The 24,081-nt window shown below is 47.4% G+C and overlaps 11 protein-coding genes across 11 annotated transcripts; 7 read left to right on the forward strand and 4 right to left on the reverse strand.

The window, feature by feature from the left end:
* Positions 1-1,054: 1,054 nt before the first annotated feature.
* On the reverse strand, positions 1,055-2,074 carry BDV27DRAFT_159798 (heterokaryon incompatibility protein-domain-containing protein; the record flags this gene model as incomplete). Its single annotated transcript, XM_032072929.1, has 1 exon — positions 1,055-2,074. The coding sequence occupies one exon, from the start codon at positions 2,072-2,074 to the stop codon at positions 1,055-1,057; it is 1,020 nt and encodes a 339-aa protein (XP_031925467.1).
* Positions 2,075-3,582: 1,508 nt separating this feature from the next.
* Positions 3,583-4,977, forward strand: BDV27DRAFT_131566 (cysteine-rich secreted protein). Its single transcript, XM_032067658.1, has 2 exons — positions 3,583-4,222; positions 4,286-4,977. Exons 1-2 carry the CDS (start codon positions 3,724-3,726, stop codon positions 4,801-4,803), a joined length of 1,017 nt encoding a protein of 338 aa, XP_031925468.1. The 5' UTR covers positions 3,583-3,723; the 3' UTR covers positions 4,804-4,977.
* A 234-nt stretch (positions 4,978-5,211) lies between these two features.
* On the forward strand, positions 5,212-6,136 carry BDV27DRAFT_18654 (EMC6 family protein). The gene is made up of 2 exons (XM_032075944.1): positions 5,212-5,511; positions 5,639-6,136. The coding sequence occupies exons 1-2, from the start codon at positions 5,437-5,439 to the stop codon at positions 5,993-5,995; spliced, it is 432 nt and encodes a 143-aa protein (XP_031925469.1). The 5' UTR covers positions 5,212-5,436; the 3' UTR covers positions 5,996-6,136.
* Positions 6,121-8,663, reverse strand: mfs56 (putative MFS multidrug transporter; the record flags this gene model as incomplete). The annotated part of the gene is made up of 6 exons (XM_032074149.1): positions 8,141-8,663; positions 7,753-8,084; positions 7,146-7,542; positions 6,983-7,090; positions 6,272-6,909; positions 6,121-6,201 (listed from the first exon to the last, which is right to left on the reverse strand). Exons 1-6 carry the CDS (start codon positions 8,523-8,525, stop codon positions 6,121-6,123), a joined length of 1,941 nt encoding a protein of 646 aa, XP_031925470.1. The 5' UTR covers positions 8,526-8,663.
* Positions 8,664-9,435: 772 nt separating this feature from the next.
* frdA (putative FAD dependent oxidoreductase) lies at positions 9,436-11,114 on the forward strand. Its single transcript, XM_032075946.1, has one exon. The coding sequence runs from the start codon at positions 9,533-9,535 to the stop codon at positions 11,072-11,074; it is 1,542 nt and encodes a 513-aa protein (XP_031925471.1). The 5' UTR covers positions 9,436-9,532; the 3' UTR covers positions 11,075-11,114.
* On the reverse strand, positions 11,115-11,930 carry BDV27DRAFT_18662 (glutathione S-transferase family protein). The gene has a single exon (XM_032075945.1). The coding sequence runs from the start codon at positions 11,815-11,817 to the stop codon at positions 11,155-11,157; it is 663 nt and encodes a 220-aa protein (XP_031925472.1). The 5' UTR covers positions 11,818-11,930; the 3' UTR covers positions 11,115-11,154.
* A 2,354-nt stretch (positions 11,931-14,284) lies between these two features.
* BDV27DRAFT_166272 (uncharacterized protein) lies at positions 14,285-15,291 on the forward strand (the record flags this gene model as incomplete). The annotated part of the gene is made up of 2 exons (XM_032074150.1): positions 14,285-14,706; positions 14,784-15,291. 2 exons carry the CDS (start codon positions 14,285-14,287, stop codon positions 15,289-15,291), a joined length of 930 nt encoding a protein of 309 aa, XP_031925473.1.
* A 1,926-nt stretch (positions 15,292-17,217) lies between these two features.
* BDV27DRAFT_159805 (uncharacterized protein) lies at positions 17,218-18,129 on the reverse strand (the record flags this gene model as incomplete). The annotated part of the gene is made up of 1 exon (XM_032072930.1): positions 17,218-18,129. One exon carries the CDS (start codon positions 18,127-18,129, stop codon positions 17,218-17,220), a length of 912 nt encoding a protein of 303 aa, XP_031925474.1.
* Positions 18,130-18,538: 409 nt separating this feature from the next.
* Positions 18,539-19,480, forward strand: BDV27DRAFT_159806 (uncharacterized protein; the record flags this gene model as incomplete). The annotated part of the gene is made up of 5 exons (XM_032072931.1): positions 18,539-18,667; positions 18,720-18,845; positions 18,900-19,303; positions 19,363-19,402; positions 19,460-19,480. 5 exons carry the CDS (start codon positions 18,539-18,541, stop codon positions 19,478-19,480), a joined length of 720 nt encoding a protein of 239 aa, XP_031925475.1.
* A 956-nt stretch (positions 19,481-20,436) lies between these two features.
* On the forward strand, positions 20,437-23,509 carry BDV27DRAFT_166274 (nucleoside phosphorylase domain-containing protein; the record flags this gene model as incomplete). The annotated part of the gene is made up of 6 exons (XM_032074151.1): positions 20,437-20,448; positions 20,818-20,871; positions 20,910-21,223; positions 21,300-21,769; positions 22,073-22,623; positions 22,655-23,509. The coding sequence occupies 6 exons, from the start codon at positions 20,437-20,439 to the stop codon at positions 22,988-22,990; spliced, it is 1,737 nt and encodes a 578-aa protein (XP_031925476.1). The 3' UTR covers positions 22,991-23,509.
* Positions 23,211-23,744, forward strand: BDV27DRAFT_159808 (uncharacterized protein; the record flags this gene model as incomplete). The annotated part of the gene is made up of 2 exons (XM_032072932.1): positions 23,211-23,474; positions 23,559-23,744. The coding sequence occupies 2 exons, from the start codon at positions 23,211-23,213 to the stop codon at positions 23,742-23,744; spliced, it is 450 nt and encodes a 149-aa protein (XP_031925477.1).
* Positions 23,745-24,081: the final 337 nt, after the last annotated feature.

Below are 24,081 nucleotides of genomic sequence, written 5' to 3' on the forward strand. Positions count from 1 at the left end.
TTGAGAAAGCACACAACCACGTGGATTCCTTGCATACGAGTTCACGACACGGTGGTTTGAGTCATGATACGAAGTGCAATAGGCAATAAATTTATACGAACTAGCCAGTCCATGAAAAGCTTCCCCGAACTCGGAACACATCCGGTGGTCTAGCACCCCTCTTGATCAGCAAATTCTCAACATCACGATGTCCACGATGTGCGGCTAGCGGTATTGCACTTCTGCCGTCACTGCTCGAGTCCACATCAACACCGTGGGTGATTAATATGTCGACAATGTTCCCATGACCGTTTGCGGCTGCGAGGCATATTGGTGTCTGACCAGATTTGCACGGCTCATCGGCATCGATATCGCTCATGCTAAGCAACATCCGAACTAGATCACACCTCCCATACTCTGCAGCATGAGATAGTGGGGTGCGTCCATTACCATCTTTCATATGGCGTCTAACTTCGCCTTGGGATAGTCGCATTCTTGTCAGTGTAACATTGCCGGTTCTCGCAGCGTATGATAATGGTGTCAAGCCCGAAGCATCAGTTGAGGTTACGTTGACATCGCTTCGACTTAAGAAAAGCCAAACGATATTTATATGGCCCCCTTCGGCTGCATAGGACAGCGGTGTCCGTCCACGACGATCTCCTTCATCGGCTTTAGTCTCACGCCGAGCCAGCAGCATCCAGGTGACCTCCGTATTCCCATTTTCTGCCGCATATGACAGCAGAGTTCGACCCTTGTAGTCCGTCAGGTTGAGTTTTATAGCCCAACGCCTGAGGGAATCTCGTACCATTTTCGTATTTCCCTTTTTAACTGCATCCATGAGCACTTTTTCCAAACCGGGAGGGGCCGGAGGCGGCATCCTAAGTGTTAAGCCAGCCTCGTCAGATGGCTCAAAGCCCACGCTGGATCTATCACAAGGATCCGTAGACGGTACAATTAACTGGCTGTGGTTCTGAGACTCTGACATCCTCATACCCGCAAGACGCCGATGCTGGAATGTCATGAGCCTTGGAGGATACTGGCTTGGTCGAAATCGGCGCAGATCAATCAATCCAAGTCAATCATATTCAGCTCGCTCGAACCGATCCAGCGTCAGAAACTTATCCACCATGTAGATAGCAATGGAGTAGTCTTCTTTCCCCAGTCGTGTGCAGTTGAGAATAGCAAGCCCTGCCCCACAACCACCGGTTGCTAAGAAATGCAGTTCCAGCTGCAGCCCTTTATTGTTCACGGCCCAGGGAGCCTTGCGGCCCACTGAATAGTGGTCTTGTCGGAGGATAATATCATCAGACGCAGAAAAATCGTCTGGAGAAGTTGCGAGGGGCCCACTATGATTCTTCCGCTTTGTCGACTTCCAGGCAAGGATACTTTCATCGTCCGAGACTTTTATAATCTCTTCTTGGAGTCTGAGAAAGGCCGTATGGCCTTCTCCATACAGCAACGGCATACTGATCCCGAAGAGACCTAACAGGGAATACGCCCGATCTTCCAACCTAGTAGTTTGCCTTCCAGCAGCCCAGGCCATCCGCTGCGCCACGCTGATATTCTCTATGTTCACAGCACCCGAGAGAATATCTACAGGGATCTTCGTACGCGCGGATAGCCCAGCCTGCAAGCTGCCCTTTGTCCCGATAGGCTCCCAATATTTGTTCAGGAAGATGATATGCTGTGGAGCGATGAGTTCCTGCAGCGTCCATCCCCTCGTGAACCACCTGCTGTTCCCAATATCCTCTTTGGACACAATATCAGCCAAGTAAGCATAGCATATGCTGGCCTCTCCGTACCATTGATACATAGAGTTAATTGCACTGACGATTTCCGTCAGATCAGCCTTGCTGGATTTATCAATACAACATGTATCAATCCAAATGTAGGTGAAGCCATCAGCATTAGCTACACGACAGCTTGATTTAATTTTCCCGAATCCCTTCTTCTCTGTGACGTAGGTACTATGGAAATCCTGCAAGTCGGCATAGGTTACTTCCTCCTCCCAAGTGTGTGACAAGATGGCATACGGTGGGGTGTCGCCATCCGGAAAAGTTCTTATTTCAAAAGCCGAGGCATGAAGCAAGCGCATATTCCAATCGTATAGAGTAAGGGAGTCTGAAGTGTGGTTTTCTTCACGCGGCTGAAGAAAATGATAGCCTGGCGGGGTAATTAGGTGGCCAGGATTCCCGTATCTGCAAGTGATCAGACTAACGCTAGGGCTTATTTCTGCTTCTATAGTAAGTAAATTTTCAAAGGCCCTACGTGGAAAGTACTCTAGAGTCCAAAAGCAGCGTCTTCTTGTCTCCTTTTTCAAGATATTGTACACATCCATCTCTCTTTTCGGTTATTATGTCCATCATCATCAGAGTACAGGAACAGATTATTATTATTAAGTACACTGCCTTCCATTACTCAAAATAATTATCGTGGACTTCCATACTCAGGTTTTACTTCCTAGTTAGTGAAATCGTGGGGTAGCAATGGATCACCGTCACTTAGACTTGACACTGAATTAGGGCATAAATAGTCACCGCATAAAGCTTGACCCATGATAAAATTGGCCAACTCGGCCGGTCCGACACCTCAGCCAGCCTCAAGCAACCGCAGTTGCAACTGTCTCATGTGCCCATTTAGGGTTTATAAATAGTGTCTTTGCCGAGTCCACTATTTCGGTCTTCTGCAGGGATCTCGCCCCATAAGCGGGATCTACGGTTTGCAGAAGTCGTTCCTCAGGACCACTCAATTGATTCGTGGCTTGCGGGATTTGAAAGGGTCCCACTCCGACCTCCCCGAGCAATAGGCTGTCTGGGGTACATACCGTGATTACTGAAGTAACCTGCAGCCATGTTTTAGTTGCAACCAGTTAACTAACGCTCCGTTCCTGCCGAAGTACGCAATATGGGTTCGCAGCTAAGCTGAGCCTGTTCGTGTGCAGTGACATCGGGCTTCTAATTGGAGGGTGCTTTGTATTTTGGTGCTTTGCATTTATGCTTGTGCTGGTGTCACTTCTACTAGCGTGGGAGTAAGACAGGGCTCGCTTGGTTTGTGAAGCATACCGTTCTTGTCATACCTTCTACTTCTGAGGGGAAACGTTGGGCCCACTGGTAGCTAAAACTCAACTCTTGACATTATGGTAATCGAAGGCCCCGTCTCCTGGCACTATGGCAAGTTGACATTCAGATTGACACTACAGTAGAGAGCACGGTGTGTTTTGCGTGTTCCAACTATCCTGCTACTCTTCTAGGCGCCAGTGGAGAACCTTGGATCGGTCTGGCCCTTTCTGAACCCCTCAGTTTAAACGGGGATCTTAATCGGGCTGGTCTTCCAGTACCCCTGTTCTCCTCATCAAATACTCACCCCCTGTAATAGTGACAAATAGACAATAGTGGCTGACTGAACGAAGCAAAAGGCTCTGCAGTCTGTCTAGATAGTTACTCTCTCGATTGGCTCTGTTCATCGGCGTCTAGTCATATCCTGGGGACGACACACTGAGCGTGACAGGATCTTTTCAGCTGACCTTCTACCGAACAGATGCATTTTGTCACCTTCACAGCTGAAGGTGGCGAGATGTTGTGGAGCTGAGAGTATGGCCTGGGGGACGTCCTGCCCTCGACAATTCCAAGTAGCGAGTCTCTCAAACTTATAAGAAGGGCGTCGAATCCAGCTCAATCAAGTCCAGAGCTCCAACCATCATCTTACGCACTGTTTCATCAGCACTACCACTCCAAGTTCTTCAAAATGAAGTCTTCTCAGCTTAGTCTGTTGATCCTCCTCTTCCAAGCCGCCTCCATTCAGGCCAAGATGTACAAGAAGAATATCCCAACATTCGAAGTAGGTCCTGATGTGGTCATCACCGACAACAAGATCGAGTACGATGACCCGGACTGTGATCCCGGGTTTACATGCAGAACAAGCAAGAGCTGTGCTGCGCCGGGTGCCGTTCCCACTCTGACCAGCGACAAGAAGTACTTTGCTTGCTGCTTGAAGGGACTGAACCTTCTTGGTAGCCCGGAGACAGCATTCGACTGCTGTGCCGAGGGCCATGACCTTGCTGGCTCCGCCGAAGTTGGTTATAGATGCTGCCCAACTGGACAGATCTATGACGGCCTGATCTGCAAGCCGGTATGCGAGAATGGTAAAGTCCTTGTCGACGGCAAGTGTGTCTGCCCAAAAGACACAGTCGAAGGTCCGGGCGGGACTTGCCATGAGCAAATCTGCACTTCCGGATTAACCTCTGGTAAGCTCCTGCGACGCTTAAATTTCTCACTTTGATCATCTACTCATAGAAAACATTGTCTAGGAAAATGCTACACCTTCACCGCGCCCAACGGCAACACCCTAGGCTCCGGTGCCGACGGAATCTACTATGCCAAACCAGACGATATGAACTTCCACTACGGTAAATTCCAGCTTTGTCTCGACGAGAAGTGTGAAGGCGATCTCCCCCTCAACCCCCAGGACGGAGTGTACATTAGAGACCTGTACGGCGACGTCAAAACCGGTGCAAACAAGGGCCAATGGCTCAACAATGCAAAGGATGGCGCCCATATCGGCAAGACCAAAGATTTTGCTTTAGCTGGCAAATTCTCTTTGAGCAAGTGGCCATGCGGAAAGTATTGTCTTGGAGGCGTTGAGTGGGGTGTCGGTCCTGCTTGTCCTTCCCTGACACCCGCGATTACCTTCTTCTCGCAGGATCCGCAGATGTGTACCGCTTTCGATCTCACTGAGATCCCTTGTGATATCAAGGCGCCTGCCAACAATTGTATCTGGAAGAGTGGAAAGAACCAGTGCTGTGGTAAGGTTGATTGCAGTCTGTGATTGACTACTCAGCGAGTGTGATTTGCTATTTAGCAGGTTTTACTTGCGTTCTTGCTCATGTAGTGAATGGGGGACACTGTTTAGTTTGGAGGTCTAGTTGAAGTCTTGATAGTGGAGGTGATAATTGTAGTTAGCAGTTGGGCTAGTAATTGAGGTATCACTTTTTATCACCTATTCACGTAACATTCCCCATAGCCCAACCAATATGGTAATTACAGTAAAAACATCCAGAAAGAAACAAGTAGCTACCATACCCCAACATGACTTAAAACACAAATATACATTCTACATAAGCCCTAATAAGCCTAAGGCACCAAAACCCATAACAACACCACTGACTAAGCAACCCCCCCCAGACCCACATAGGCGGAAACAAGCAGCAGAATGTAGACCAACTCGCGACATCATCAGCAATCCCGCGATGATCCCGAGCCTCAATTCTCACGATTCCGAATAGTATCCCGGCACTTACGGCCAATTGAACCCGACTCTCATCCTGAGACCGGATATTCAGCTAGCCTCCAATCCAGAGAGTCCCGAAAAACGCACTTTATCTACAAAGCCACTCCGTAAAGCAACAACAACACACCAAGAACCAAGAATTCAACTGAAAGGAAAAAAGGAGGACCGAAAATGCCACCCACAAAACAAGAAATCTCCCTCTTGATCAATCCTCTGGTTCCGGAGAATGTGCAGCATAATAACCGAGTATGTTTTCCCTTGCCTTGCCTTTGTCCGGGGATGTCATGTTGTTCAAGGCTTAGACATGCCCTACCACCCCATCTAAAGAGAAAGAGAAAGATAGGGAAAGAGAAAGAGTACTAACAAAGCCCAGGTCCTCGCAAACCTCCACTCCATCACCTCCTTCCTCCTAGGTCTAACAGCCGGTATTCTCGCCCTGCACTCTGCGACAGGGTTCCTATTCTACTTAGCCGGTACGGTTCTCGTGTCCGGCGTTTTTCATATCTTCCTGCTGCAAAGCTCGAATGGTCAGGGCGCCGGTGGGTTCTTCCCCGGTCCGAATGTGGGTGAGATCGAGGGGATCAATGACAAGGGTATGGTGTGGGCTTCTGGGAGACAGATGAGGAGGAAGGACTCGTGGAGGGATGTGTGGCTTGGAGGTGGTGTCTTTGGGGAGGCGCTGTCTGGGTTCGTGCTTGGGTGGGCTGGTGTTGGGGGTGTTTTGAGGTGATTTTTCTTACTGTTTGTGGGAGCTAATAAGGGTCTTGCCAGGTGGTGCTCGATTTAGTAGAATGTGTTTGATTATGTGACTATCTGTCTATATTATATCTATTTGGTATCCTGAATGTGAGGATCTTATGAGTTATTGTAATCGGTGGGCTTGCTGTTGCTTTCTGGCAATATCTTGTTGGTCTTTTTGTAGGCGTCGATGTTGCCCTGTAGAGCGTTAGTAAACTGGCTGAACGGAATGGATAAGTAAACGAGGCAGGACAAGGGGAGAAAATACCTTCAACAACGCCCATAGATAGGGAACGTAGATCACTTCACTATGACTGCTCTCATCCACCGACCCGTCTCGCTGCTCCTCATCCTTCTTCGACTTCGGCTTAATCCACACATTACCAATAAACAACCCAGTAACAAGACTAAGTCCCATAATCGGCAAAACAGAGATATAAGCCCACATTATAGCATCCCTCCCCGCCGACCTGACACTCCTTTGTGCCTCAGCCGGTAAATCCGCAATAAACGCCAAAGAATTCGTATCATGCACATCAAGCCCCCCACCGGCACTTGCGCTCCCAGATACAACCGACGCCTGAGCGAATTTATTATTGAAAACACTCCCCATGATAGTCAAACAGAGAGTACCCCCGAACGGCTGCGCGAACCGCATCAACGACTGCGCAGGCGCAATCTTCTCCGGCCACACGCCCACCATATGCAATGTGGCAGGCATGAAGCGGAGTCCCGTCCCCGCGCCGGTTATGGCCATCATACCGTTGATTAAGCTGGTGTTTTGGGTGTGGATGGCGTATACTACCATGGCGAGGCCGACGGTGCTGACGATTGTGCCGATGTTAAGGGGGAAGAAGCTTTGGGCTGGCCAGACGTTGCAGAGGAAGACGGCGATGTAGACACCGACTATGTGGTGGTTTGAGTTAGCTTGTTTTGGGGAATGGATATAGGGGGAGTCAGGCAGGTAGTAGGGACGTACCTCCCATTCCGGGGATGTAGTATAGTAACTGTACGCCTGCTTTTGAGGCTGGGTATGCCTCTACTAGGGAGAAGTAGATTCCGATGTAGTAGAATATGGAATACATTGCTTGTGGTATGTCAGGATCTTTGCAAGTAGGTTTGGGGCTGATCGTGAAGTTTACCTGCTCCAGTGGAGAATTGCACGATTGCAAGCCAGATCGTGTCTTTTCTGGCGAACATGCTGTATGGCAGCATGGCCACCTGCTTTGGGAAGATACGAGCGAATATCCGGCCCGGCTCGAGGAAATACTCGTAGACGAAGAATAAAATGAAGCAAACACTGCCCACGACCAATGGGGCGAGGACCTGAGGCGCTGACCAGGGGTATGTAGCTCCACCCCATGCAGTTGCTAGGATGATGAGTCCAACACCGAAAATGAAGAGAACGGACCCGATAATGTCGACAGTTGCGAGAGCTGGGAGAATCCCTGACAGTCGAGAGCCCTTCTTGAACATTGTGCCTTCGACGAGTTCATTGCGCAACAAGATAAAGACTAGTAAATGGGCGATAACAGCGATCTATTCAAATTAGCAATTATGTCTCGAATGCAAGATAGTCAATCGTACAGGTATGGATATCACAAAACAGTATCTCCAGTTGGCCTGACCCAGTTAGTTTACCGGTGCATGGTATTCAACAATATAAGTGTCTTACATCTGTTAGATAACTAGTAGCCGTCAGCAAGATACTATCATAATCTGGAATCCTGGGATATCTTACCCTCCGACAGTTGGTCCGACAGCATAGCCTATACCCCCAACAAGGGTAAAGAGGGACTTGGTCTTTGCGCTTTCCTTCAGAGACACTTTGTCCGAGAGGATAATCATAACAACATTCATCAGCCCGGCGTCACTCACGCCCTGCAAGGCTCTTCCCAGTAGAAGCATTCCCCATGTTTGTGCAGCCGCACACAGCACACTTCCAATGATCATCAGAAACAGAGAGAGATGGAGGGTCTCGCCACGCCCGAAGACATCAGCGAACTGACCGAACATGGGGATGAAGGTGGTTGATGTTAACGTAAAGGCAGTAACAATCCAGTTTAGCTCGTCAAACTCATCTATAACAATTACTGTCAGCCCCAATAGATGATCAACGCTGAACAAGGAAACTCACTAAAATGGGAGGCTATGGATGGCAATGCCGTAGCGACGATTGTCAGGTCCAATGTTGCGAGTATGAACGGCAGACACAACCCAGCAATGAGCTTCCATCGATAGACGCGAGCATCATGCTTCTGTTTCTTGCAGACTTGACACTTTTCGTCGCTCTTCGGCAAGTCCCGAGGTACTAACACTCTATCCTCTTCTGTTATTGAAGCTGTTCCTTGAGAAGTCCGAGCATGTTCAGCAGACGCTCTGCTCCTGAGTTCAACCTGGAAAGGCCGTGAGTGTGGGCAAGCCTGCTTTTTTTCTGTAACAGGCTTTGGAGGACCGTTGTTCGGATTCTGATTCCTCGATTCTTTTACCTTTCGATGTATATATTTTGCTGCGATAAACATTTCGGTAACTTCGTAACTTCAACAAGAAATAAAACACGCTAGATTTCTGGATCTGACCCAGAAAGAAAGTGCAAGACCATTCTGTTTATATGCGATTTCGAAAACACCAGGCAGATTTTAATATCAAACTAAATTGGGTATGCTCGTCAGACAGTGCCAGCATAAGCCACAGCGTGGAGAGCCTCTCAGATCTAAGTTAGGGCTTGGATTGGCCTGCCAAACCCAATTACCGGATACGATCTTGACGAATTCGGAAAGCTTTTCGGAGCTAAACCTAAGCAAGTTAGACGTACGAATTGATTACTTTGAAGGGTTCAAGCTTTCGGCGGAGTATCTCCGAAGCACAGCCTCATCGGCCTAGAATCACGAACTAAATGTTGCCCTACAAGTCAGGTACCAAGATTTTACGAAGGGTTATAGTCATTGATTGGTTGATAGGAGAATACGAAGTGACATGGTTTCCCAAACACAGCCTATACTTCTAGTAGTATACAACTCGTAGTCACATTAAGGCGTAAAATTGCACAGTTGTCGTAGGCAGCAACTTAGGGTACAAACCTTATTGACTGAGCCCTGATGATTAACAGAAGTACTTATCCATTTCAGGATAATTGTTAATCTGGGTACGCTGCGTCATTGCGCCATATTAGATCGATAATGTTCAAGCTAGTAGTTATAAGGATATGGACCCTTGATATCAAGTGACGGTGTTGGAACAATTAGGACAATAGTTTCCCCCAGTATGACAGGAATTAATGCCTCAGGCCAACAAAATGAAATTCCCCGCTGTTAGCATTAAGTTATCCTTATTGTGAATTAACACTAAACAGGGGTCGTCGAAACATGGAATGACATGCTTATGAACCATGGGCGGCACGGAACAAACGAGATCCGCGGGGGTGGAATGATCTGATATCATACGATTCTTGTCCTCCCCAAACCAGCTCGTATATTATCTTATCTATATTACGACCATAGTCATAACCACCTATCTTGACAACTGGAATATGAATCTACGACCAGTCCAGTTACTACTTCATCCTAAACAAAATAGTATTTTCAGATTCTTCACAACAATGACCACCTCATCGTACCCGTTGTCGTCGTCACTGACACATCCCCAACCCGTGATAGTGGTTGGGTCCGGACTTGCCGGATTATCTGCAGCGACACAACTCATCTCACATCAAGTCCCTGTCATAATGCTCGACAGGGCCGATAAGCCCGGTGGTAATAGTATCAAAGCTTCGTCAGGAATAAACGGGGCCCCGACGAGATTCCAGCCTGACGATGCCAGTGATTCTCAAGAGCTTTTTCTCACCGACACGATCAAATCAGCGGGAGATGTCTTCGCATCTTCCCTGGCTGAGGAACATAAAAGGCGGGAATCACTTATTTCCACCCTCACTACTTCGTCTGCTGAGGCGGTTTACTGGCTTACCGATGACAAAGGCGTCGACCTGAGCAAGGTTTGCCGGTTGGGGGGACATAGTCGGCCGCGGGCTCATCGTGGGGCTGGTCAGCGACCGCCTGGGATTTCTATCGTCAGTACGCTTTTGGATTCGTTGAAGGCTAGTTCGCTGTTTCAGCTTCGGTCCGGGGCTAGAGTTATGAAGGTGTTACGCGAGGCGGATGAGGTCTTAGGAGTTCAGTATACAGGTGGTGAGAAGGCCGAAACGGATCATAATACTACGACTACGCTTAATGGGCCGGTTGTGTTTGCGAGCGGTGGATTTGCAGGAGATGCGCATGGACTGCTAGCCAAGTATCGGCCGGATTTGGCTGGAATACCTTCGACAAACCAAGCTATTGAGGGATCACAGCCACTCCTCGAGGATATAGGCGCTGGGTTAGTGGATATGGAGCAAGTTCAAATCCATCCGACCGGATTTGTGGATGAGAAGGAACCCTCGGCGTCTGTTAAAATTCTTGCGGCGGAGGCACTCCGTGGAGAAGGCGGAATTCTCCTTTTGGGGAATGGCAACCGGTTCGTGAACGAGTTAGAAACTCGAGAGCACATTACAGATGTTATCATGCGCTCAGCGAAACCATTGGAGACAGGCGCACGTCAATGGGACGTTAACCTTCTGTTGGACGAAGGGACCGCCGCCGCTTTGGGGTCGCATATGGGATTCTATCTGTGGAAAGGGCTGATGCGCAAGACAACAGTGCACGAACTTGATTCATCGATACTCGAAACCATCAAGTCATATGCAGATATTGTCTCAGGCAAACAACACGATGAGTTTGGCCGTACAGCTTTCGGGAACTGGACTTTGAAGGACGTGACACCGGATTCTGTAGTCTATATTGGGAAGGTCACCCCTGTAACTCACTTCACGATGGGAGGAGCTACAATCAATGAGCGCAGTCAAGTGTTAGATAAGGACGGAAGCCCCATCAAGGGTCTCTGGGCTGCAGGAGAGGTCACCGGTGGTCTACACGGTCAGAATCGCTTGGGAGGGTCGTCTCTTCTGGAGTGTGTCGTCTTCGGAAGGATAGCGGGCAATGAAGCCGCGGCTTTCCATAAAAAGCACTATGCTTCCTGATGTACGATTCTTTGTTGATAGTGGAAATTTATTGTTTTTTCTAGTCCAACTCATGAGCGGTGATTGTTATACATGCAGGATCATTCCTCCTTTTTCGGTGGCTCCACCCCCAATGCTAGCTCTAGCTCTGGCTCACACTTTTTCATAGCCTTCTGGTACCCTTCCCTCTCTCCAACACGCTTAAGATACTTGACCACATTCTCATACTCCTCCAGACTGTAGGGGAGCCAATACCGCGCCGTGGTAAGCACGAACACAGCCATCACATCCGCCACCGTAAACTCGCTACCGGCCAGCCACTGGTTGTCACGTAGTCTTTCATTGAGCGCTGCGAATGCCTTCCTAAACCGGTTGTTTGTGATGGTCATAGGGAAGCTATCCCGACTGATGTTGAGAGAGCGCAGCGACATAGACTGCATTATGGTGGGCATAAATGTCCCATTGGACCAGTGCCACCAGTACAAAAAGTCGGCATAGGCTGGGTGCGTCGGAGGCAAGAACAGCTTCCCCCCACCGTACTTGTGACAGATGTATTCAATACATGCGCCGCTCTCAGCCAGGGTCAAGTCGCCGTCCTGGATGATGGGCGCGGTCTCCTGAGGATGCAGAGCTTTGTACTCGGGTGGGGCTAGGAGGGGTGCCCGCTTGTACGTCTTCAGCTCATAATCGATAGCCAGTTCTTCACATAGCCAGACAACACGCTCTGACTGAGAGATGTTGAGATGATGAACAGTGAGAGTCATGGTCGTGGAATTCTCTGAGACGCGAGCGTGATACAGTGAGGTCACAAACTAGTAGCTTTTAGTGCGAATTGGATTTTTCTATGTGATGATCTGAAGATTTGGCGTGGAAGAGGTGGACGAGTGGGGATCATATACTCTTCCACACAGCCTGCCAAGGGGCCACTATTCTCCTTCTGAGCCTATCCCCGTGGCACTTCAGTTGATACTACTTGTGTTAGTCCGATACGCTCTAAGGCACCGCGATTATGGGCCACTGCGGGGACCGGGGCCGGGCTTAACGGATTTTAGGGCATGCCCACTGCCGAGACTTCCGTGAGACCCCGAAGTGGTCCATGAGCTGTATCTCAAGAGGTTCCTCGACCAACTGCAAGTCATGAAAGTCAACTTATCGAGATTGACCAGTACTTCTTAAGATAGCTGTTCTAAGCAGGTCTGAAGATATGGTTATGCAATTTAGAGATTCTCTCGCATATGTTCATTCTGTCTTGGCTTCTCTATGTTATGCTGTTGCCGGGGCGTGTCGATTGAGTTCATTCTGGCCGTTGACACCAGTTAGGAGAAGGGGGGGGGGGGAAAGAAAAAGAAAAGAAAAGGAAAGGAAAGGAAAGAAAGATGAAAAAGATAGAGACGAATAAATAGGACGGAAGCATCCTTATATACCTAATGACAAGCCAGGCAGGTAGGTCATAGTAGGTCTTGTGCTGATATCTACCTTACGTAGTTGTACAATAAGTATGGATATTGAGGACGGAATTTTCATGAGTATTATCATATGGAACAAATCGAATATAAAGATTTAGAAAACCTTCTATCTCTTTATTTCTCTAGGTGGCTTTTCTTTTTCTTGACACTCTAACCTTCCCATCTCAGAAACCAGAAATCATGATATGTACATGGACCCCTCATGAGATCGTTATCATTTAATTGTTGGGATGGATCTTGTAACCCAGGCCAATGTGCATATAAAGGCAACAATTCAGACAGTTCACATATATACCAATCAGAGACTTAGTTTTTATTCTCCTTTATTTCGCAACTACAGTCACCAGCGAAATCTCTGTCATTCGTCTTTTAAAGTGCTATAGCGGTTATAAAATATACTACCAAGCCAATAAATTCAAGCAAATGAATTAGTGATTAAATCTGGCAGCTAAGGATCTATAGAAACCACAATTAAGCTAATTTCGCAGCTCACTGCAGCCTTGTTGGGTATGTATATTTGAATAGTGCATCGCAGGAGTAGTTCTATACTTGTCTACTCCGGATTTTCTCTCGTTTCTCTAAAAGAAGGGAGCAGAAATAGGATCAGTCCATCGGATAGATATGGGATAATTTTGCGATAGATCCCATAGAACTCCGTTACATAGCAGCAGCAGCAGCAGCAGCAGTAGTAGTAGTAGTAGTAGTAGTAGTAGTAGTAGTAGTAGATCCTTCTACCATCAATTCTTGAGTGTAGTAGGGCATCATCATGCAGCTCAATCATGATGTGACAAGTGTACAGTAGATTTATCAATTCAATTTTACCCCGCCGACAAGCACTGATGAAGAGTAGTGGGTTCCCCTACTTACTGATAAATTTTTAATTTGCCTTGGAAACCCTCCCCAGAGTGGAATTTTCTTATTACCTGCCAGCTCCTTCTTCCTGAGCTGCTCGATTGGCCAGCCACTCACCCCAAACAAAGTACCTTCATCCGGACGCCGCTATCTTTGGCTGCAGAAAACGAGCATGGATCAGTCGTGAACTAACATGGTGGAAATTCTGCCGAGGTCAAATGCCTTGAATGTTTTATAAATGCGGCTCAAGTTGCGTGGTACGGCCTCCGTCCTTACAGAATTAAGGCTGTGGGGAGTGCTCATAGATCCGGCCGTTGCTGTGTAATTTGGAGTGATGACTATTTCAAATCACAGGTAGTAGGGACCAACAAGAAGCGGTTGTCGCCATTCTCGCTGTGGGATGAAAAAGTGGAAGGATGATATTACTTATTGCCTTCTTGGGGTTTTCTGCGTTAGATTTGGCCCAAGCTATAGTAACAGTATGTGAACCCCTATACATAAAGGTACCCAGTGGTTCTATCTACCCTGGTATGAGAAGCTAGGTACCTTTATGTATAGGGAGTCACATACTTTTAAGACCTCCACTGTAATGGTAAGCAGGTATAATGATAATTTCACACCTACCAGGGCTCTTGTTCAGCTAAATTTGGTGAATTCTGACGCGCCCGCTTTGGGGGAAGGGGTGGGACATTCATTCATTCAATTTTAGGATTCCGGAAAAATCAATATTTACATGGCGTTCTCGTCATTGTGATAAATCTCTGTCACATGATTGTAACCTTGCTTTATGTTCCTCTTACCACCATATTTCACCCACCTTACCATCCACTACCTGTAACTGACAGTCGGCTGCAAGTCTTTGATCCCCCAATCATCCCTTTTTGTTTAGCTTCCTTTAATAATAACAGGAAACATGTCACGCGAGCAAGTGAACTGGCTATACGAGGTCGTTACTGGAGGAAAGGACAAGCCCTTCGTCTTAAGTAAGGACGGTTCAGAGGGAGATGTTATGGCATCATATCTTTCAGGACATGGGATTACCCTCGTTCCTTGGGATATCGAAGCGAGCTCTGTGGATTCTTCTTTAGTGACATCGGTCCCGTTTGCCCCGCTGTCTCGTTCGATAGCACACAACCACCGTCCTAGAGCGGACATTCCGTTCCCTGACTACATTCGGCCGGAAGATAGGAGCGACACCGAGGATGACCGGTGTTGGTCCCCTGAAGATTGTTCTGGTGACGCGGTCCAGTTCTTCTATCAGTGGGCTCTTGCCGGGCGAACTCTCCCGCGCCGGCATACGTGCTTAATGGATTTCTGCGGAGTACACCCCGTAACGTGAATACGATGCCTTTTACTTTACTCCCTGGTGATTGCTTTTTGAGGTTCAGTCACTGATGTATTGTAATTTCTAGGTTCCCTAATCCTTTCTTGCGTTGTTGTCCAGATATAGGATGGCATCCACCTCATGGAGGTCACTGGGAAATTAATTTTTTCCTTGAACCTGAGAAGCAAAATGCCTCACCACTTCCCCATATTGCAGTGGGGTCTTCCCAACCAGTGAATGCTAGAGATAACTCCATTCTATACGGGGAGCTTGCCGTAATTCTTGCCGTTATGCATGGCCGTGTCAACCAGCCAAAAGTAGAGAGTGAGGAGGAGATGGCGAGTCTGTTTGATACGCAGCAGGGGGTCTTTGAGAAAATCTGCCATGAAAACCCAGCCTTCCCAAACGAGCAGACATTTCCGCTTCTTCTCTTCTCCTTTGTGGGTCCACAGCATGCAAGGATACTCTGTGCTTCCATGAACCAGAGGCAGCTGATGGTTCGGATGTCGAAGCTTTATAGCTTCGAGAGAAAGGAGGAAGCTCCACTTGAACTGTTCACGTCCTGGCTTTTTTCGCGCCCCGTGGTGGAACCTTAGCTGTGTTTGAGCGCCATCCCGGTGGAGTCTGAAATTTCAGTTAGCCTACGGGGTTTGAATTTAATATCCCAGCAGAATTGGTGCCTGTGTCGAATCGACCAGGCTTCCAATGGATGCGGATGCCTGTTTCGCATCGATCAGGTCTCCAGCGATGAGCTCGCACCTCACCGTGGTGCTGGAGTCTAGTAGCCTTGGCAAATGGCCTGTGGTGAAGCTAAGACGAGCTCTACCTTCCTATTTGGCGTCTATCACATTCTATCTATATACTACACCTGCTTACTATTTAGCTTGGGCCAAATTATATCTTTAGAAACTCGCCGGGCTAGATTCTGTTGATCCCAGGCCCCATAAAAAATCGAGTCATCTCTAGTCCCTTCAATTATTTCTTCTTGTAGACTAATGAGTGCGTGACCACCCTCGCCGTAGATTATTGGAATTGTAACATCGAAGGAGTTCTATTTCAATATACACAGCCCAAGTTTCTCTCCAAAGTCGATTAGGAGAGAATTGCCCTTGAGGAGTTTATAAAGGAAATCGAAGCTATTTGATAAAAAGCTTCTACCACTATCACCAACAGTTTTTATTTTTGCTCTGAGACCCTGATCTAGACTAGAACTCCTTTTTAAAGCCCAGGATATGCGTTGTGCGATACTCGTATCCGTCAATGCGGTTGTCCTTCGTAGGAACGAACGAGGTATACCAGCTGCCTTTTCGGTCATTCGTAATAGTTTCATATTTTTCTTGCTACCGGGAGAAGTCCACCTAGCATTGTAGAAGTGAAGCTCCCTAGGCACCAGGAGTTCTTGTAATGCCCACCCCCTCTGGAACCAACGGCTAACGGTGAACTCCATACAAGGATCACTGATTTCGGCCGTGACATTAGCAAGATAGGCATAACAGATTGTAGCCTTCCTATACCGTCGAAATATGGGGTTGATAGCTTCACCAAGTATCACTGAGTCGGATTTATCAATGCAGCAAATATTAACCCAGACATAGTCAAGGCCATCCTTTTCTGCCTGTTTGCAACAACCTTCGAGTTTGATTTGCCAGTGTTTGACACTGGTATTATCAGCATCCTCCTTGGTAATGTCGCCTCGTTCTGATTATTTCCCCATGTATGTGACAGTATAGCATAAGAGGGCACTTTTTCGTTGAGCTCTTCCAAACGATGGGTGTGCACATTGATAAGATGCATTGTGGGATCGCGCAGAAGATCAAGAGTGGGGTGCGCAGAGTCATAGACAGCTAGGTGACAAGTGCTAGATCTCCTCAAACTTCTTCAGCTGTAGCTGTTTTACTAGGTCAATAATGATATAACTAATAACCTAGTACAGAAATACTACTGATCTATATTATAGAACTTCTGTAGATTAATAAAGTCAAGCAGCATAAGAACAATAGGTTGTATTCAATGTAATCATGCTTACGCTAACACATGAACTAACAACAGTAGATGAAAATTAAGGTAAAGAAGTTTACAACCTCACTTAGCTTTATGGTTTGTCAGTGTTATAGACAGCTATTCCTTCGCGAGAGCAAGTGTACAGTCTCCATCAAGGCGTAGAGATTATTTTCGCTACACCCACCTATTTGACTATTTTGTATTATGCGCTAATGCATTTGTATCTTTAATTATATTTACCAAGATATGTATAATATTTATCCAATACATCTTATGAAAAGTCCAGACTCAGGTTATGCACACATAATCCACTATAAAAAGGAGCTCGTCTTAGCTTCACCACAAGCCATTTGCCATCGGCTACTAGACTCCAACACCACGGTGAGGTGCGAGCTCATCGCTGGAGACCTGATCGATGCGACACAGGCACCCGGATTATAAATCAACGGGATTTTAAGGGATAAGAGGTTTGTTTCTAAAAGATCTCCACGCGATGGGACAAACATGGGTCTTTCAGTGGGCTACAGAAGTAGCAGGGCGATGATGATTCGAGCAAAATGCTCCATATGACTTGCCACCTGGATCTTCCAGGGGCCGTATCTGCGCATGTAGGCAAATCCGGCATGCGCGATACTCCCGGGGCCTCCATTGAGATAGCGTAACCATTCCCGGTTGTACTCAAAGACCGAGATATAAACATCGACCCCATTCTTCGACACAAGAACTCGCTTATCATTTCCTGGTCCACCGGGGTGCTCCCTCACCCATGCCACCATCTGTGCCACCTCTTGCATATCAACGGCTGGGGAATGATGCTCCCGCCGCATTCGTTTACACTCGATGAGTGCCAGAATCCGGCGACTGAAGGTATCCTCCAGTTGGCCATCGGTATATGCAACGAACTGCCTTTTGCGTCGTTGTGTACTAAAGTCTGCCGTCAGCTTGATTCTATCAGCCGTCCATTGGCGTCCAGACTGAGGAACCAGATCCGCGATAGCTTGTAAAAAGGTAACGAAGGCAGCGTTAACACTGGCTTCGCTCCGAGCAGACCCGTAATGAGCCGCGTCATATATTACCTGCTGTTGCTGGATAGCTGGAACCCTGAACAGCCTGTCGTGTCCTCTCCAAGGTGCATTCCAGACCGGCTGCGACTGCCTGGTGGTGACATCTGAGATATAATCTCTGAACGCCGGATCACTCAGGTACTGATTGGCTTGCTGTATCAGATTTGCTATGCCAAGGGTCTGGTACCTGACCTGGTTTCGGGAAACAATGGGGGGCAGGACGGTCCTAAGAAGAAGAAAATGCTTATAGCTGATTTGAGACGCGGAATGCAGTTTCGTATTCATTCGCAGGGATTGGTTCTTCACCTTGTGTCTCCCAGCGTACTGTTTCCACTCTCCTTTAGTCCGGGGCAAGAGGCCATTAGCCATCTTGATAATTAAGAAGAATATTTCTCGAAAAGTCAAAGTAGAATAAGGGTGTGACAATGTCTGGTACAAGGAGGAAGGAAGCAAACAAGACAGGAGGACTCAAAACTTCAAGAATCAAACAAAAAAGATGCATCTTGTGTGAGTCCCTCAGGCTGGGGAGGCGAAAATCAGTGAATAAATGTCCCTGGCTGTTTTTTTGTTTCTGTTGCAAACCCCCAGGTCCCTCTCTGTTTTCTTTCTCTTCTTCTCTCTTCTGTTTCTCTCTTCTTTTTCTCTCTCCTTCCCACAACAACCTGCTTCCAATCTTTACAGCTCTGCTGAGGAACCAAGGATAGTTAACTACGTACAAAGCGACAAGCTCTTTCAATATCTCCCTCCGCCCCCCCCTTACGTTTCTTCTTTTTGTGCTATGTCTGGTATCCAGGATAGCAAGTGGGCTAATGCCCCGACCACTGCTGCAGCCGCTGGAGCTGGGGGAGACCCTAACCGCGGTGGTCGGCGTGGTCGAGATGGCAAGAAGCCCCCGACTGACCGCGTAGTATGTCCCAGAGATGAGGCTATTTCGAATGGACTCTACTGACTATTACAAGACGGTCAAAACGAAGCCTTGGGTCTGCAGAAACGGATGTGGTACCCAACATCCGGGAAAGGTATGCCCCATGACCGAACTCGGTCAGCAACTGTGGACTCTCCGTGAGCAGTACCTGGCAGAGCAGGTAAGAATGAACGTATAATATTTATCATTTGAACAAAGCCAACATTGAACACAGGATAGGATCGTGGCGGCTGCTATCACCCCATTTCGTCCTGCCTCTAACCCCCCTGCCGACCTCTCCGGTGCTTCGGCTCCTTCCCGTCGTCGTCGTCGTGGGGCCCCTAGTGGTGCGAATACGCCCACACCTGGTGGCTCTAGCATCCGCCCTCTGCCCGCGGCCGCCGATGGAAACAATAACTCCTCGGCTGGGAACCGGAACGAGGGAGGCGAAAGGCAGCTCAATCACCAGCAGAGACGTTCGCGTGCTCGGCTGCAAGCCTATCGAGCCCGGCAGCGGCAGCAACAACAACAACATACCTCCACTGGAGATACCCAGGACACCGAGATGGCCACGGCCCCAGCAGGCGAGAATCAGCCAGAGACCATCAGCGCTCCTGCCGCTGCTCCTGGTGCTGAAGCGTAGGTGATATTACGACGTTATTATAGCCATAGTTTAACTGGCTAAATGTCTTCTGCAGCCTGGAAGGCGAGGAATCATCCGTCCAAACTCTATGTGTGGTAAGTCTTCTTAAAACTCGAATATTTGACGTTGGCTAACCCCCAAACTCTCAATAGAGAAGTAAGGATCCCTCTTGAGGACCTTTAAAATCCCTAGCAGAACTGGTACCTGTGTTGTATCAATCAGGCTTCCAGTGAATGCGGGTGCCTGTGTCGATATCGATTAGGCCTCCAGCGATGAGCTCGCACCTCACCGTGGTGCTGGAGTTCAGTAGCCTTTGGCGAAGCTAAGACGAGCTCGGGTGTACAATAATTATTTTGCCCTGAAGGAAGACTAGATTACTTGCGGTCTTTGCTAGTTCTATTTCCTTTGTTGTTTTTATCTTAGAGCAGAGCCCGCAGATTCAAGTTGATAATGCCATGTATAAGGGTTTATACCCAGACGTTAATAACAACCAACACAGCCAGTCCTTCGCTTGGAGGTTTGCACAGAATTGCTTTGGATAACTGTTCTACCCAATGGCGTGGAACTTTTCCAATCTTATAATCAATCAGAAGAAGCGACCACCTGAAGTTAAGTAACAGCTGTCGTTCAATTGCTTAGAAAGTATAAAAGTGAGCAAAGCACATGTATATAGGAATAATTGTACCAACCACCGTAGCGATGATTCTTACCGACGAACTCAACCATCCGAAACGTGTCATCTTATGACTCCGTGGAAACGACTTCCTCCCCAACTTTTGCCTGGAAGATTTAGACGATGCTATTAGAGCATATTTAGTCTCTTCGGGGCGTTCAGTCAATGAGGTTCACCAAAATATTCACACTATACATCAAGGACTCCCATATTCATTGGTACTGGGATTTTTCTATATAAGCATTGATCTTCACATGGACCTGCTTTAGGAATCCTGACCTGAATGAAGTGCAGCACGAACCCTACCGTATTCGCCGGGCTGAGGACGGTAAAGTGTATACTGATCTTCTGAGAATTTAGCTAACATTTATATAGGTCAGCCCTCAGGATTCAGAACCCAGTTAAAGACCAGAGCTTGCTACGAATGACAAGAGTCTACAGTGATATTTTTTATCAATGAGGAGAAAAGTGAGTCTATCTGGAAGAGGGGCAATTTTTTCCAGCGGTTAGCGTTTACTGAATTCATGAGTTAATCTTATGTAACCACAGTTCTTAAGGATTAATATGATTATTGAGATTGCTAAAGGCTCATACTAAAAGTTTTCTCTACTAAACGTCGTGGACATTGTATATAATCTTGGGGTTAAGTTTCTGATTGGTGGCATTTCACCAACTAATCTTACTTAGGTAAAGTCACCTGAAGAGGGGTTTGTTTATCAGGCTGTCACTGTGGTGTGTACTAACTTATCTCTTGTCGATAGACAACTCTGCGATACCCGATAACTTCGAATTTATGTACTACAACCCCCCTCCCCAAACTGACCTACATGTGCTGAGCGAAGCCACGACCTTCGTCATGACTACACAGTGGGCTGGGTTTGTGCCCTTCCCGTCGAACTCGCAGCTGCCCAGAAGTGCTCGATGAGAAGCATGGTGGCCTAGTAACAGGTGGCGAAGACAACATATATACCCTGGGCCACATAGATGAACATAACATCGTCATTGCTTGTTTACCAGAAGGCCAAATGGGAACAAACCCAGCTGCTGCAGCTGCAGCTCGAATGCAGTCAGCCTTCCCATCAATCCGATTCGGGCTCATGGTTGGCATCGGCGGAGGGGTTCCATCGACAAAGCCTGATATTCGACTTGGGGATGTGGTGGTTAGCAGGCCGGAAAATGGCCATGCTGGGGTAGTCCAATACGACTTTGGAAAGAGCACTCCAAGTGGTTTCAAGAGAACGGGGTTTCTTAATACGGCCTCCCAAGATCCTCCAAACTGCTGTTTCACACCTGAAGGCTAAACATATGCGCGGGAAAAGTCAATTTTCAAAGTACATTCGAGAATTTGCTCACCACCCAGCATTTACTCGAGATCATGCAGGGCCCGATGTCCTGTTTAAATCTCACTATAACCATGTGGGAGGCACTACATGCGAAGGCTGTGATAGGGAGAGAATACTGGGAAGACCAGCACGTGATCAATTGGGCCCTGAAATCCACTATGGAACTATCACGTATGGTAATCATGTGATGAGAGAACGAGATCGAGTAAGCTCACTTCTTGGTGGGGTACTTTGTTTTGAGATGGAGGCAGCAGGGCTGATAAATGAGTTTCCTTGTCTCGTGATACGAGACATATGTGTTTACTCTGACTCCCACAAAAACAAGACATGGCAGCCATATGCTGCGGGTGTTGCAGCGGCATACTCGAAAGAGCTACTATCCGTTATACCTCCACTTGAAGTGAGGCAGTCACCTGTTGTTGGAAAAATCGCCGACAAGCCGACAAGTCAGTATGCCAGCTATTGCTAGGGGGGCAATGGTACATGATCTAAGTCTTCAATAGGTGCCAAGAGATTCTTCACGGTTCCATTTCCAAAGAGATGATAAATTTGTCGGCCGTGAAGCTATAATGGCTAACATTGATGACAAATTTCAATCAGCCGCGTCACACAACCAACCACCTTAGGGTTGCCTTGGTGGGTATATGTGGAATAGGGTATGTCAACGTGCAGTCTATTTTCTCGACTGGAGTGCTTGATCTGAACAAGAGAAAGGAAGTCTCAGATTGCGATTTAATACGCTTACATAGCGCGACAACGTAACCCAGAGCTGTCCGTATTTTGGGTTTATGTTGGGAACGCAGCACGCTATGAACAGGCCTACAGGGACCTTGCAAACGAGCTTGGCCTTCCAGGGCGAGATGATCCTACTGTGGACATACTCAAGATAGAGTCTCAGTGGCTCTCTGATAACACCAGTGGGCAGTGGCTGATGATTTTAGATAACGCGGATAATGAGGATCTTTTCACGCAGGAGATCGAGGTGGGAATGAGGCCAAATTCGCCCAATACAAGCGCAAGGGCGCTCCTTATCACTTCTATTACTCACACAGCAAATGGATCGGTTATTATTACATCCCGGAATTCAACAGCAGCCCGGAAACTTCTCGGTATACATGACAACATTATTCCTGTTGACGTGATGGATGAGGCCAGTGCTTTGGACCTTCTACAAACGAAGGTTACTCTTGATGAACAGTCACTGATCGATGCTCGAAGGCTCCTCCAAGACCTAGAATATATACCCCTTGCGGTAATTCAAGCTGGCTCATATATCCAAGAAAGGTCCCCAAGAATCACAGTGGGGGACATATCTCAAAATGCTACAAGAGAGTGAAGCAAACTTGGCTACGCTACTTGACAGTATGGATATTCAAGATTCCAGGCGTGACTACAGTTCCCAGCATGTGGTTACAGCAACCTGGCAGATATCCTTCCGGCAGATAAAAGCCTCTAAGCCTGTGTCGTCTGATCTACTTGCTTTGATGAACATGTATGACCGGCAGGGAATCCCTGAATACTTATTACGACAGAACATGACTCAACTACAATTCGAGGATGCAATCCATCCGCTGATCAGCTTTTCACTCATTAAGGAAAGCGGAATCCAGCAGCAGTCTTTTGAGATACGCCGTCTTGTGCAGATCTCAATCAGGAGCTGGCTATAATCCAATAACCAATTGGACTTATGGACTGAAGAGTCTGCAGAGGTAATCGCAGCTATTTTTCCATCAGGAGAATTCGAGTCATGGCCAGAATGTCGGAACTCAATACCGCATGCTAAGGAAATAATTTAATGCGCCAAGCCACAGAAAACAACTTTCCAAGCATAGAAAACAAACCCGAAAAACAAAGGTCAGGTGGCATCAACGCCTCAAGAGGAAAGTCATGTCCCAACCTAAGGATGAACTTCCTACAGGTGATCACGAATCACTAATGTGGGCAACAATTGGAGCTCACGCTGGCCGGTATTTATACTTTCAAGGCAAGTATGAAGAAGCAGAGGCGATGCATCGATATGCGCTTATGGATCGAGAGAAAGTACTAGGCCTGGGCCATCATAATACATTTAACAGTGTTAATGACCTTGATTTAGCCCTTGCTCACCAGGGTAAATATCAAGAAGCAGAGGTGATACTTCGACGTGGTCATGTAGGCTTAGAGAAAGTACTAGACTTAGACTATCCTGACATGTTTACCGGTGCTAATAACCTTAGCTTACTCTTTAGAAGTTAGGGCAAGTATCAAGAAGCAGAGGTGATATATCGATATATGCTCAGGGGTCGTAAGAAAATATTAGGTCTAGATCATCCTGACACGCTTACCAGTGTCGATAATCTTGCCTCAGTCCTTGAAAGCCAGGGCAAGTATGATGAAGCGAATACTATCCATCAGGAAGCCAAAGGTCGAACAAGCTACTGACCTATCGTTGGTGAGGATCTTTTTCTGCTGTTCACACACTGGTTGTTAAGTTTGATTTTCTAATCACTTTGTAAAAGGGGAGTTCTGGGATGCTTCGTCCTGTTTTATCTGGGCGAGCGTGGCGTTGAGCTCCAGAAGACGCTGGACATGCTTAGATCCCACCACGGTGAGTACGCAGCCGATCTTCCACTAGACAGGGTCAGGAGTAGTAGCCCTGTCGCTCTGGCTAGGAAAGTCACTGGGAAATAGCTGTGGGTCTAGGTGTTAAGTTATTGTATGTTCTTGTCGTTTACTGGTATGAAATGTTGTTCGAGACAAGTTTGCAAAGATTTTGGAA

The sequence above is a fragment of the Aspergillus caelatus genome (assembly GCF_009193585.1).
Source record: "Aspergillus caelatus strain CBS 763.97 unplaced genomic scaffold BDV27scaffold_143, whole genome shotgun sequence".
NCBI classification, from domain to species: domain Eukaryota; kingdom Fungi; phylum Ascomycota; class Eurotiomycetes; order Eurotiales; family Aspergillaceae; genus Aspergillus; species Aspergillus caelatus.

Coding starts and splice junctions, on each gene's coding strand:
- frdA (XM_032075946.1), top strand. CDS start 9,533: ATGAATCTACGACCAGTCCAGTTACTACTTCATCCTAAACAAAATAGT.
- BDV27DRAFT_18654 (XM_032075944.1), top strand. CDS start 5,437: ATGCCACCCACAAAACAAGAAATCTCCCTCTTGATCAATCCTCTGGTT. Junction 5,512..5,638: donor ATGTGCAGCATAATAACCGA/GTATGTTTTCCC, acceptor AACAAAGCCCAG/GTCCTCGCAAACCTCCACTC.
- BDV27DRAFT_18662 (XM_032075945.1), bottom strand. CDS start 11,817: ATGACTCTCACTGTTCATCATCTCAACATCTCTCAGTCAGAGCGTGTT.
- BDV27DRAFT_131566 (XM_032067658.1), top strand. CDS start 3,724: ATGAAGTCTTCTCAGCTTAGTCTGTTGATCCTCCTCTTCCAAGCCGCC. Junction 4,223..4,285: donor CACTTCCGGATTAACCTCTG/GTAAGCTCCTGC, acceptor AACATTGTCTAG/GAAAATGCTACACCTTCACC.